We start from the raw sequence: 14,152 nt of genomic DNA, 5'->3' as shown, positions 1-14,152 counted from the left end.
AAATCCTATTTTATTGCTAAGCTTAAGCCTTTCTAAATTGTAAGGCAAGGGAAAAGGACTCCTACCCATCACTCTCCTGACTCATGAATAAGTGTGAATGTGTGTTTTGGCTTTTTATTCTCCTAAGCCAGTAGCAAAGGTCAGCAGTGGTACCAATTTCATGAAAAAAGGGGGAACTGGAGGAGGAGACATACAAGTGTCCTTTAGAGGTATACATCAAACTGGCAAAGGAGAAATAAAAACTCAGATTTATGTGTTTCTCCCTCTAAAATTAGAGTATCATCAGTAAAGCAGGAAGATAAGGAGAAAATATAATCTTGTAAATGAATAAAAATATGTAAATAGTTTAATTATAGAATCAAATAGAAATAGAATAGACCAGAAATGCTGGTCTATCTAAAGCCACTTAACTGTTAAAATAGTAATTAAAACTTGTACCTTTACAAGGTTCTACAGAGGAAACAAAAGCGTGTTCTATATGATGTTTAGTGCATTATTTATCACTTTAGAGATGGAATTTCCTCTTGAAGTGTACTTTGGAGAGGTCAAATTGATTTTCTCCTCCTGGTAAATAAAAGTAAAGCTATATTCTGCCACCCCAGGGGCGTCAGCAGAGCAGTTTCCCCACTGTAGCTAGCTGTGTGTCTGTCAGTGTTGGCCTACAAACACTGCCAGCGTTTGTGAGGGTGGGACACAGGAGCTTGGAGCCAGAAAGTACAGAGAGATTGAGTTGGTTTCAGCTATAGGCACACAGGAGGGGAAAAAAGTTATTGGGAATTCCATTGCCTCTAATTCTATTGCCTCTTTGGTTCTGTCTTCCTTGGGAAGTTTGTAGTGTATGGATTTTTAATTGAATAAAGGTCCAAGGAAGTTCCATTGAAAAAATAAACATGGCATTCACAATAATAATACTGACAGATGTATAACTTCCTGGAACAAAGGAGTAAAGAGAAAAAACACTTCCAGTGAGGAGGTTTCTGTTGCACCCAGTATAATACAAAATATGATAACTCTAAAGAAACTTTTCTTCCACTACCTAAGGCATTTTCAGACACTATCCTCTTCTTGAGAAGCATAAAACAAGTAGTTCACAAATACCGGATTTTTCCAAAAACAATTTGTCAGAGGCTGAAACTGCCATACAAAGGAGTTATGACCTCATCTGAATGGAGGCAAAGTGAGTCATTAAAAGGAAGATCTAATACAAGCCAGATTTCCTGCCTAGCTTCCTCTGACCTCTGTTGGCAGAGCTATTTTCTTCTTGTGTTAAAAAGTGTGTCTAGAAATTGCTCAAGCTCTGTCAGGGGAACACAACTGACACAGTTGTACAGCACAAGCCTCACATCAGCTGCTCTCATCAAAGCACAGACCCAACAGTTGTCTAATTGCAATGAATTATGGGGAGTCCTCCAACCCAGCTTAAAAATCTCACCCTAACACCATCCCAGCGTGAAGTATTGCTTAAAGCTTGCTTAATCACCTTTCTAATCTTTAATAGAAAAGATCATCTTCTCAAGATTAAAATCTTACAGAGAATTGAATGCTCCTAAGCCTAATATGCCACCTTATCCACACAACAGATTGTGCAGTGAATTTATCTTACACCTTAACGCTGAATTTCCTGACATCCACCAGTTAACTGAGCTCTCTCGTGTTCTCATAATACAACCTCTTGTGAGAAACCCCACACCTGGATGGCTGTTTTCCACTGGGAGTCATCACACACACCACATATCAAACCAAACAATTAGTGGTGCTCTCTAACACTCTCCTGTGGGGTGTTTACTGGCCACTGACGGGTCTGAGACCATGGTGTTGTCACTATTTCCCTGTGACACCGCAGTGCAGACACTTGTCAATGCTCTGGTGCTGAATGCCAATCTCCACTCAGTCTGGGAACAACTGCCAGGGATGGCCCTTATCACTGGAATGAACAAAGGCCTTAATTGCCTTATCATGTGCTTTGTGCTTCCTGCTGGAATGGCCAGAAATCACCAGAAAATACCAGTAGGGATAAAGTAATCCTAAACCTGTATGAGTTTCAATAGTTATTAGTAACAGCAGTTCCATTAGTCAATTAAGGAACTCATTACTCTTCTTCATATACACAGTTCTGATGCTGTCCCCAAAAGGCCTTGATTACTTGTATGGAAACTGAACACAGGGTATGGATAAAATGCATTAAGGTATGTAATCTGGGATGTAGACAGGACATGGAGCATACTGGTCACTCAGCTGGTGAATTTAGCTACATTACTTGACAATATTCGCACCAAACAACTTTCTATAAATGTAAGTATTTTACCTATTGCAAAGTCATTTAAAGTTTGTACACTACACTATAATTCTGATAAAATAAAATTCACAGAACAGATGCAAAATAGGTGCTTGTCTCATGCTAATTAACACGCTCAAATTGTTTATCCTGTAAATAAAAGCACTTCTTCCTTTTTCTCTTAATAATGATCATCAGGAAATACTTATAATCAAAAAAAGTCTGAAAGAAAAGAAAAAAAGTAAGAACCATTTAAAAACAATCTCTGCACTCATTTTCAAAACCTTCTAATTAAAATAAACAAAATACTAAAATTAAGAGAGAGAATAAAAGCTGAACAGAGGACATAAAACATCCCTAGCTGTCGGCAAAGATTTTATCTTTGTCATTCAATGATGATGAAGCCAAGTAACTGTTGCTGGAATGGAAGCAGACTGATGAAGAAGGCTTTCAAATCAAAGTCAAGGATATCATAATCTATATTTTTCTTAGGAGTTCCTCCATCTGTACAATATCTTTCTAAATTCCATTACTTTCTGTATTTGACACCTCCTTCAATAAATGCCATGTGCTGATCAAAGGTATAATGCTTTAATCTGCTTCTGTTCATGTGAAATTGTTTGTTCATACACCAGCAAGTTCTAAGCCGTTCAAAAAATATCAGGAAATCAGTAATTAATAACACTGTTAACTTCCAGGGGAAATTAGCTTGTGAAGGAAACTTTTCTCTTATCTGTTGTTAATTATGCAAGATCTGATAGTGACAGAACTGAAACAGACTGGGGGAACGCTTAGCATACACTAAATACTTACATTATTTGAACACAAAGTACATTAGGTTTATCAGTACATTAAAAATAAATAAGGTATTTTTAAGCATGAATAAGTTCTAAAAAGCATGGTATGTAGCAATTTTTGCAGTTTTCATAGGGAAGACAAAGATAATATGATAATTTGTGGATACAATCAACTGGACATTAACTTTCCGAATTAAAATAAAAATAAATTAGCATAATTAACAGGCTGCTAAAAGGACAGTATATGCATTTAAAAATATCATAATAATTAAACTTACTTGGATGTGTTTAGCATGTTTTTGGAGAGATGTATTTTAACTTCATTCTTCATCAATAAATTTTCATTTAAAATACTTTTATGTTTAAATAATGCCCCTATGTTACTATCCACAAACACATTTCAAAATTCTGCAATGAAGAAATCTGATTGCCATTCCTGGGTTGAATTTCAGCTATTTAAGGTTTGGGAGTGACTCTAGTATAATTTAAAACTAATCCAGGAAGTAAATACGTGTGTGCATATATACACAAACATATATAAACCAAGAGTTACTCTGTCTACAAACACACCAGTTTTATATCCTTGCAATTTATCAAATGGAGAGAAGAAAAAAAAAAAAAAAAAAAAACAAACCAAAACCAACTATTTTAAAAGATGCTCTGCTTTCATAAGAGGTTTTAACCAAGCCCACCAAAATAAATTAAAAGAAGCCAAATCTTTTCCATGTACTTTGCCAATTTCTATCAAGAGCAAGATACCTATGGTTATGGGTGTATATATGTGAATGAACGAATAAATCCTTAACCCACCATATCTTTTTCTCCAGTCTGCAAGCTGTCACCCGTGAAAAGTATGGTGTAGATGGCAGGATGATACTGTACCTGATTGGCTCTGGAGGTGGTCATGGGATCAGATGGAGAGGACTTGGTGGTAGTTGGGGAAGATGGCAATGTCTGGGAACAAAGCAGTTCAGGAGCAAATCAACCTTTACAAGCCTTAGACTGAACAGTTAAAAAAATAAATAAACCAACAAAATAACATAACTAGAAAATTAAAAGAAATAAAAAATGCCTAAGACAAAAATCTTTCTCCTACTCATTGGAACTTAATGGAATTTAAAGTCAATTGGATAAATAATGCATGTAAATATGCATGCTTGTGCATGTAAAAACAAATTCATGACTTGAAATCAAGATGGTGAACTCACATAAATACTCAAAAATATGCTGACCACATGAGGAATATTTTCTTTCCTCTCTCCTCCTCTTGGGGAAAATGAAGACTATAAGTACACAAAAATTCCAGCAAGTTCAATGAGCATTCTAGAAACAGTTATCAGTCTGTGAACAAACAGGGCCAATGTCTGAAAGAAGTTAAAGGACATTTACTCTGGCACTTCATAAAGCACCATTCTGCAGCAAGGACTTAGAGGCAGCAAGCTGTTCCAACCTTACAACAGTTACGCTGGAGCTACCGAGCTTTTGGCAATATTCTAACTGCTAAAATAGTCATTGATCTTTTTTCATCTAGAAGCAGGTGAAAAAATGTAAGCATCAATCTCATGATGGATGAACATGCAACTAATACCTTCATAAGAGATAGCTACAAAAGATTTATGATTTGTGTTAAAAACATTCATTTGGTTGAGCAAAGGTCAATAGCTTGTTATAGTTCTGTGTTCAAAATAAACACAAAAAAGAATTAAGAGTCATATTTATTGATCATCTTTTCTAAATAATATACATATGCTTAACATTAATTCTTAAACATATTAAAAAAGCACTGCTCTGTTTAAAAATTTTATATACACATTTCTCCTTTAAAAGTATTAGATTGCGACAGAAAAACTCTTCTTTTCTTTTTATAAAAGTAGCAAAAAAGTAAAATTCCAAATTTCAAAACATAACATACAACACTTATTCAAAGCATGTTTTTGACATCTTTGCAATATATAAATTTATAAAATATCAAAAATTACACTATTTTTAGGTCAAGAAATAAGTGTTAAAGTGCTATACAATGGAATTTGTCATATGCTCATATAGTTACTAACCAAAACTATTTAGAAATAAATGAATAAAGCAAAATTTCACACTTCCAGCAGTTCTGTTACTTACAATCATTGACAGTCCCTCATAAAATAGGTATACATACTTTTGCACTAAAACTCTTAATGCATATGAGAAAGCTGGGACACTGTGGATGCATAAAGTTGGGTATTAGCAAAATATGGGTTTGTACATATGCACACACAAATATTTTAGATGTATGTTAAACAGCATGAAGACCCATTTTTCATAGTTTGTACATAAACAGGCAGTCAAAACAGGAGAAATCAAACCTTCAGAAACAGATCCCTATTTTGTGCTTCCAACTTGCAACTCATTGCAAAACCAGAAAAACAAACAAAAAGAGTTCAAACATTAACTGGGACTCGTTCGGGGCGGTTATGTAGAAAATCCTGTAACGTATGGGACATAATAAAAACAAGTGGCTTGGCAAAGTGCTCTTGGCCAGCAGGCACAATGCACTGTACAAACCAAGGCACTCCGGAGGGATTCTCCCCTGTCCTCAGGACCAAACCCGGGGCCGTCCCCAGGGCTCCACTGGTCAGGGGCTGCAATTATTTAGCAAAAGATGTGTCTGATTCCACAACAGCACCTGGCTAAGCTTCTTCAGCTAGAGAATTATACTTCTGATTTTAGGGAGATGATGCAGTATATCTCTCAGCAAAGTCAGAAATTGCAATTAACTGATTTTTATTATTTAAGGCTAAACAGGAAAAAAAGACAAAAAACCCCAAAGCAAACAAAACAAAGAAACAACAAGAAAAAAAAACAACCGAAAAGAATGGAGAATTGTTTATTTTTTGTTTATTATTTTCTTTATTATCTGTAGGTATTAAATTATTCCCTCCTGAAATCCCCAAAAGAAAAAAAAAAAGCTAATATATTTTGACTAAAATATTTCAGAAAACGGATAGCTTGTGCTATCAACACCACTGCTGACTGGGGCATATGGCAGTGTATGTTGGTTTGGTATGCTAGGTGGTTTAGTAAAAAGAGAAATAGTTTGTTCTTCACAGTCCTTGTCAAACCTAACCAGTGGATTTACAGGGAAATAGGAAGAACACTTCAACACTGGATCATGACAATCACTGATACCACAGATGATTTAAGAAACTGGAAACATCTCAGATTTCAATTCATATCAATCGTCCTAAAGCACACAGATATATGACTGTGATAAAAAAAAGGAGTGACAATAATCATTTCAGGTGACTGTGGAACTATAACATCTATTAAGTAGAAGCATTTCATCATAGATTTTAGCAAAAGCCTGTTTAAATAAAATAGAAAAAATGTATTAATAAATTTAAAAGCAAAGACTGTGTTAATGAACAAGAATCAACTATGAAAAATACCTTCTATTCCAAAATAAATGGCTAAATACTGAAAATAATAGTTTTTTGTCTTGTGCTTTTGGTGGGGTTTTTTTTGTATATCAGATTGTATTTGAGGCTTGATCTCTCTTACATTGTTTTCTGACATAACTACTTTTATATTTTCATACACGTATATGTATACACACATAAATATAAAATAATTGACAGTGTTTTGTAAAAATTAACTTCTTTTGATCTAAGCCATGGTGAAATTAATTCTGGTGAAATTCTGTTTTCTTAAATACTATTACCTTTCCTACTACTTATGAAACAATGAGTTACAGGTTAGAGTGTGTTCCTTGTTCCAGCTTTATGCTTCTAGAACACATATTTGAGAAAAGAGATTAAAGTATTTAAAAAGGAGCCTGATTTTAGAAATAAAACTCTATTTTTAGTCTTATTTGAGTTCTAGCATCTTCTGAAAGTCCAAGAAAATACTACTGCTTTTTTGTGCTCAAACATTGGCTACACCGTGAGACTTCTCCCACACTAAAGGGTGTAAAATATGGTCAAATCACTGCCCTCCCATTCTGGATATTTGTGATGAAGGCAGTGAGGCTGTAGCTGTACCATGGCAGCACAGATCACAGACAGCTGCATGGTGTTTCAGAAGGCCTCAGAGTCCCCTTTTGGTTACAATGACACCCTCAAATACAGATTTACACTAAAGGCATTTCAATACTTACACCTTGTGTGATAAATCAAAAAACTGTACTGAGACAACTAAATTAGTTCTCAGTACTCACTAGAATATATAAATGTTCAGGACTAGAAAGAAAAGGCAGAAAGTGAAATATTTTTTGTACCAGGGTTACAGACATGAAAGCATAGAAAAATCCATCATTTAAATGTGAATGTGAGACTATATTTACAGCTTACCAATTTCTAGTTTCTCACTACAGAGCTTGCCAAACAGAGGAGGTCTTGGTAATAACATTACCTGCAATAAATAACTATTTAGACTGACCTAATACTGATTTTCAATCCTGCATATATTAGTATTGGTGCTTTTAATCAGTGAAATTAGTGTGATAAAACTAATTTGCTTAAGTCAATATTTTAATGCACTTTAAGAAAAGGTGTTATCTTTGAAAAAATTGTATTGAACAGTTTAATACCTTCTGCAGTTAAAATGAGAAAGAGAGAGCACTGCAAGGCCCCACTGCTCTGAACAGCCTTAAAGACTGACTTAGTGGATTTTCAACACTCTCAGGGATAAGCCTTTCTTAACAGACTGCTTGCTCTGCCAAACAGAGTCTTCTTCACATCTGCTGTGATCTCCTTTAATCTGTAACTCTAGAGGAAGATCCTTATCTTGGAGGTGACTGTATAAATATGCAACACATTTCAAAAAATTGAATTTGGATAAAGAAATAATCAAGGATTAATAATTTGCTTACAATTTAGATTGTAAAAAGGCTACTTTGATGACTTCAGTAATCTATCTTTTCTTCCTACCTTTTCATTTCTGTAAAGAGAAAAAAAAAATTTTGATTGTATTTCAGTCTCTTAGCATTTGATTTTGCTTTTGCGTGGAAGAGGAGAGAGGGCATAGAGAAACTCAAAAAGACTAAAAGGTAACTCATCTGTATTTATGAATTCTTGGGAACCTGACTTGAGAAAGGAAATAACTATGGTGAAGTATGATCATGAAGAAAGATTATCTCACGTTTTGTCAAAGACAAGAAGGGATAAGAAGCTTGGAGCAAAGCACCAGGTGCCATTTGGATCACCAGAGAACTCTGGACGAAAGGAACAATTTAGAATGGATATTAAAGTAAAAGGGACAAAAAAGAATCAGGACCTGCTCTTTCTTCCAAACCTGTCACAGTAACACAGAACTAGGACAGGATCTGGTGCTGTTACACACAAATGACATAAACTGAAGTATGTAACTAGGCACAGCCACGAGCAATCCCATAAGACATGGGTTTAAGATTCATTCTAGAAGAGAAGGTTACCTTCTCATTCTGGGACACTTTGGGATCCAGAAAATACACCAAAACTACAAAGCCATCAGAAGGTACAAGAGAACTTTAAAATTTTCTTAAGAATCAAAACATTACTGAAAAATTATGTGAAGTTGAATGCCCCAATAAAATATTCCATTCTCAGTCCACTTCTGAAGCACAGAAGAGTTAATAAATGGCCACAAAGTTGACTGCATTCATAAACAAGGTTTTGCATAAATATTGAGATTATATTCAGCACTGCTGAAATGAATCAGAAAATAAAACCAGAGATCTGCCAGCAGAAATAAACACATGAGGGACAAGATAAAGTATATATATTTATGGAATACTAAACTTCTGCCACTGAATTCAATGTACAGAACTAAAGAGCTTTTGGTTTTTTTTTTGTTCTGGCTACTTGTGAAGACCCCTGCATATCTTACTATACATTGCAGAATGATAACTGGTGGGATTTTTCATTTATGTTTACAAGAGAAAGAAGTTTATAAGAAGGTTTTAACTAGAAGAATAGACACTGTGATTTATTAATCTACTTATTTTTTGTTTAAACGAAAACTGTAATTTTCTCATATTCTAGAATTTAGTAAAATTCATCTAGGTGACATGAGTGTCTTCAGTGGATGATCAAGAAAAGCTTCTCAGAAGGGATAGGCATTTCACAAAACCAGTGGAAGTTTCTTAAGGAAGGAAGAATCCAAGAGTGTTGGTGGATAAAAAATTGAATCCAGCAACGTGCACATGTGGAGCAGAAAGCAAAGTGTGCCAGAAGGAGTGTGTCAAGGAGGATGAGACGTGGTTCTGTCCCTCTGCCCTAGTGAGATCCACCTGCAGGGCTGCATCCACCTCTGGGGCTCTCTGGAGAGACATGGACCTGCAGGAGAAGATCCAGAATGGGCCACCAAGCCCATCAGTGCCTGGAGCACTTCCCCTGTGAGGACAGGCTGAGAGACCTGGCACTGTTTATCCTAGAGACAGGAAAGCCCGGAAACCTTGTGGCAGACTTCCATCAATTCCAGGATCAAATGGGCCAGGCTTTTTATCAGGTAGAGCAGTGCCTTGACAAGGGGTAAGGGTTTGAACTGAAACAGGCAGATTTACACTGGATATTAGGGGGAAGCCTTACTGTGATGGTGGTGAGGCACTAGAAGAGGTTGTCCAGAGAAGCTGTGGATGGTTCATACTCGGCCAGGTTGGATGAGGCACCCTGGTCCAGTGAAAGGTGCTCCTAGCACAGGGGTTGGATCTAGGGGATATTTAATTTGCCTTCCAACTCAAACCATTCCATGATTCTATGAAGTCTACTGAGCCTTTATAGTCTGAAGAACCCATAATCCAAACCAACAACCCCCTCCTCCATTTAAGCCAATATTTTTAGCTGTGTATTCTTAAACTCAGGTTCTATATAGGCATTTGAAAGCAAAAGTTTTATTTTTAAAAATCATTATGTTTGCTTTTTTTTGTTGACCAACATTTCTAGAGTAAAAACTTGTTTTCAATAGAGGAACATGAAATTACAAATCTGAATTCAGAAATTAACTTTTGTAGATTTTGAATAAAATAACTGGGGCTGTGATAAACAAACATAAGTTTAACTCGTGAGACACTAATTATCTACTGAAAAGGTTCAAGTGGAACTGGTTCCAATGAAAGCTTTAATTGGAAGTTTTATATGTGAAAGTTTTACTCTAGATTTACAAGGAGGAAATTCTAAATCCTATGCTATGTTTTAAAAGACCTAAAGATTTCCCAGAATCAAAGAATCATTCTTTAGGAAGGCATCAGAAGGCCAAACAGGGCAACTCCTGCTTGAAGCACAGTTATCTTTAAGGTAGGTTCTCTTTCCTCCCATAAAATGCACAGTTCAGCAGTGACAATCTGTGTTTCCATGTGCCTCCTGGACAGGCTGCTACAATATCTGCTACCTGCTATCACTGAAAGCTGGGAGGAAAATTCAACAAAATTTGAAAAATTTTGAAAAAGCCTACAAGAAAGTTGGATTGATTTCTGAAGTAGGTGACAAAACCAATTTAAGCAGCCTTTTGCATTGTTCATAAGAGTTGCTATTAACTTAGAGGTGAAATGTAAAGCTTTGGATGTCCATTATGAAGACTAAACAACTCGGACTCATGATCTCTAATGAAAACACTTTTTTGCTCCTGTGAGTTACAATACGGTGTGAAAGAGTTTGTATGACACTCTAACTAATAAAGAGAAAAAAAGGAGGCTAAAGAGCAGCTCCTGGAAAGAGAAAGGGCATAAGAACCAGCTGGTTATTGTTCAGTGATACTTAGCAATAGCAGATGGTTGACATCCACGGAGACTGTCTATGTTGTATAGACATAAAAGATACAAACATTTGTCAATTAAACACCTATCAGACCTACATGGGGGAGAGAACTCCCTGGTATCTACTGGTAAGTCCAAAGGACTAGGAGAGACAAGAAAACAAAACTCCTTTTGAGAAGGCTCAAAAGGAAGTACACAGATTCGCTTTTAGATATTCTGCAGCCAAAAGAGCTGAAGTTCAAGGACAGAATGTTCAGCTAGTGACTCCATCACTAGGAGAGGCCAGAGTCAGCCTCTCTGTGTCCCGTGCCTTTCCTGAAGACAGAAAGGGCTAAAGTCAGGGAGTCACCAAAGGCCTCACCTACTGCCTTTCTTCATTGACCCTATAACCAGGAGTTTTCTTTCTTTGCTCCCCTCCCTCGGGTGAGTGCTGATAAAGCAGCCCAGGAGAGAAATTCCCACAGGGAAACGAGAGCTGGGTGCTCGTATGAGAGCCTTTGGGAGACCTCAGCTACTGCTGTCTTTGTTCATGGGGACAAAACTACGGCTCCTTTCTGACTGAAACATTTTCAGAGCTCCTAACTGAAGGGAAAACTTATTATTTCAGATCAACTCTCAGTTTTCTTCAGCCTGCAATGTAATGCTTTGTGTGCCAGTGTTCTTGGGTAACACTCTAAGACAAGAAGAACCGTGTAAAATTTTTTGTAAAAGAAGTTACAAATATTAAGGTTTGTTTAAAAAAACCAAAATTACTAGATTAAAAAATTAAGAATTTTACTGATAATTGTAATGAAATTGTGATATTTGTGCTCTCAAGAAAATAACAGCTCTGGAGTTCTAAATCATGGCAACCTGTTACAAAATACTGTTCTCTTAAATTTTTAAATCAAGGCATTATATCTTACATTAAAGTACAGCGTACTCTGAGGCTGAAGGACAGATTAATTCACTTCCAACTTTTACCTAAGAACTAAGCTAACAATTTCATGTCTTGGTAAAAACAATGGATTTTAGGTTTGAATCAATTTTAGATTGAGTCAATATTTACAGTGTATTAATTTATCATTAACAGACACTGCCTCATTAAAAGAGAATTGAAACAATTCATTGTGGTTAAAATGATATAACATATGCACATGCATATCCCCAAATATTTGAAGTTATATTATGCACCTGCATGTTTACAAGTCATATATTCATATTTTAAGATGTAGAGCTAGTACACATTGTACTTTAGTCTTAACTTCATTAGCAGTGACTGCATTCACTAATCCATCCCTCCAGAACTTAACATTTCAAAACAACAAACCCCAAACCAAAAAAACTTTCAAAAAAGAGGAAAAATTGTAAAAATTAAAAAAAAAAAAAAACCAAACCAGCACCAACTAAACAACCAAACCAACAATTAAATTAATAAACAAACCCCCAAAATAAAAGTAAAACACCCTCAACAACTTTGCAAATACATTTTCTGAAGAAATAGGGTGGACAACAAGATTTATCATCTTCAGACACAAGAGAGGTATTATTTAGGCATTTCACTAAAGACCTCTGTAATCTACGCTCTACCCTAAAAAACTAGCTTCATTTCATTTCAAAAGGGGAAAAACACTTTTTATTGTAATAGAGAACACTCATTTCCCACTGGATTAAGAAATACTGGCATAAAATCCAATATTTTATCAGCACAAAAGCCACTCAAAATATAGCTCAATTTCAGATTTTTCTCTCTCTTTCAGGCATAATAATTTTCATTCTATAATTCTATAAAATCGGGGGGCTCTTTTTAGTATTTTCTTATGAATTATCTAGAATAGTTTGTATGTAAAATAATTGCATACAGAAAAAAAATACTAGTAAATATCAGAAGTCACATAAATGGTTTATGCACAGTTTTATCCATCTAAAGCAGTCTGTTGCAAACTCATCCTGTTCAAAAACATCTTTATATGAGCATTCTGTGTATGTGACTGTATCAAAAGTAAAATAATTGCACACAGTTACCAAATTAAAGGAAACTGAACCTTGCTAGTGTAGAAGAACAAAATGATCTTTTCCCACATAGGATAGGTGGGAAACTAAAATCTATCCTCTACAGGACAGAGAGACAAGATAAAATTTTCCTAATGTTCACTCATTTCTTTCTTCATTCTTTTCTTATTCAATACAATGGAAAATAACTTCAAATCCTACATGATACATATTTCCCATTCTCCTTGCAGAGCAAATTTTTAAAAATTAAAATTTGTACGGAAAATCAAAGAATAAAGAACTAGGAAAATAATAGCTTGCAAATAGTTTTATCAGTTCCCAAAGATTTTGAATGAAGCCAGCAAAAAATAGGCAAAAAGATGCCAAAAATAACATAAAATGAATTATTAAAAAAAACCAAACTTCTCAAGCAAATTATCCTTACATTTTCAAGTTCTTACAGGTAAGATTTTAAATTATCTAATTTAGACTCTAAAAAAAAGTTACTTCTTTTCTTTTATTATTATTTATACATAAACGTGGAGAACATTTAGTTAATCTGTGATTTTTAGTAACGCTTAAGATTTACATAGGGTTCACCATTTAAGATTAAAATTCAGTGATCTTTAACTAACACCTAGAGCTCTATTACCACTTATACAGTAAAGAAAAGCTCATGAAAGGAACACAGAGCAAGGCATTGGAACTCATCAAGAACTGCTGAGAAACATGGAACATGGAAGTACAAGGCAAAAGAGTACCAGCAAGTTAATAAATCTGAAATACCATTGTTGTTAAAGCAGCTGCTATGTTTAGCCCTTCCAGCACTAAAGTTTAAGACCTGTAAGGAGCTGCAGTGACTGTGTATCCCAAGAAAAACTCACTTGTTTGATGCGGTCTGGGTTGACGGTGGTCTGGGGCTGCAGGATGCTGACTGGCTCCGTCTTGGCCACGTTCTGAGGCATCTCTCGGATCTTCTCTGCAATGAAGCCATGAACTGCATTTAGTGCTTCCACTGTCCCCTGGATCAGACACACCCGCTCTGTGGTACCTGCAGACAGCAAAAGTGCAGCTGAGTGTGGATTCCTCCAGGTGCCACACGCCGCTCCAGCCAGGGCACAAACACGGCACTCAAATGCAACACTGCACACCCGGGAGCAGCACCCCCCAAAGAACAGATGAGAGACTTCCAAAAAACATTCTGAGGATGTGGAGACATTTTAAACAACTCCTATTGGTGTAGAACCCACAATCACTAACTTTCCAAGTCACTCTGGATATCATCAGTCAGCATACTCATAGATTTCTCCCAAAATGAAATTGTTCTGCTTGTGCTAAAAACAATCAACACCAGTTCTTATCTACTGATTCCTTATTTAAAAATTTCTAGAGGATGGTAAAGGA

General features: G+C 35.8%; 1 protein-coding gene across 1 annotated transcript in view; it reads right to left on the bottom strand.

Annotated features, from left to right (window-relative positions):
- The window catches only part of NOVA1 (NOVA alternative splicing regulator 1), a 156,813-nt gene that overhangs the window by 31,250 nt on the left and 111,411 nt on the right, over positions 1-14,152 (bottom strand). The window contains exons 3-4 of the mRNA XM_066322165.1: positions 13,633-13,799; positions 3,955-4,026 (exon numbers count right to left, since the gene is read on the bottom strand). Of these exons, the coding sequence (XP_066178262.1) occupies positions 3,955-4,026; positions 13,633-13,799 (239 nt within the window). The remainder of the gene's footprint in view (positions 1-3,954; positions 4,027-13,632; positions 13,800-14,152) is intronic.

This window comes from Sylvia atricapilla, chromosome 6 (assembly GCF_009819655.1).
Source record: "Sylvia atricapilla isolate bSylAtr1 chromosome 6, bSylAtr1.pri, whole genome shotgun sequence".
Classification (NCBI taxonomy): Eukaryota; Metazoa; Chordata; class Aves; order Passeriformes; family Sylviidae; genus Sylvia; species Sylvia atricapilla.
This window is presented reverse-complemented; position numbering and strand designations above follow the sequence as displayed.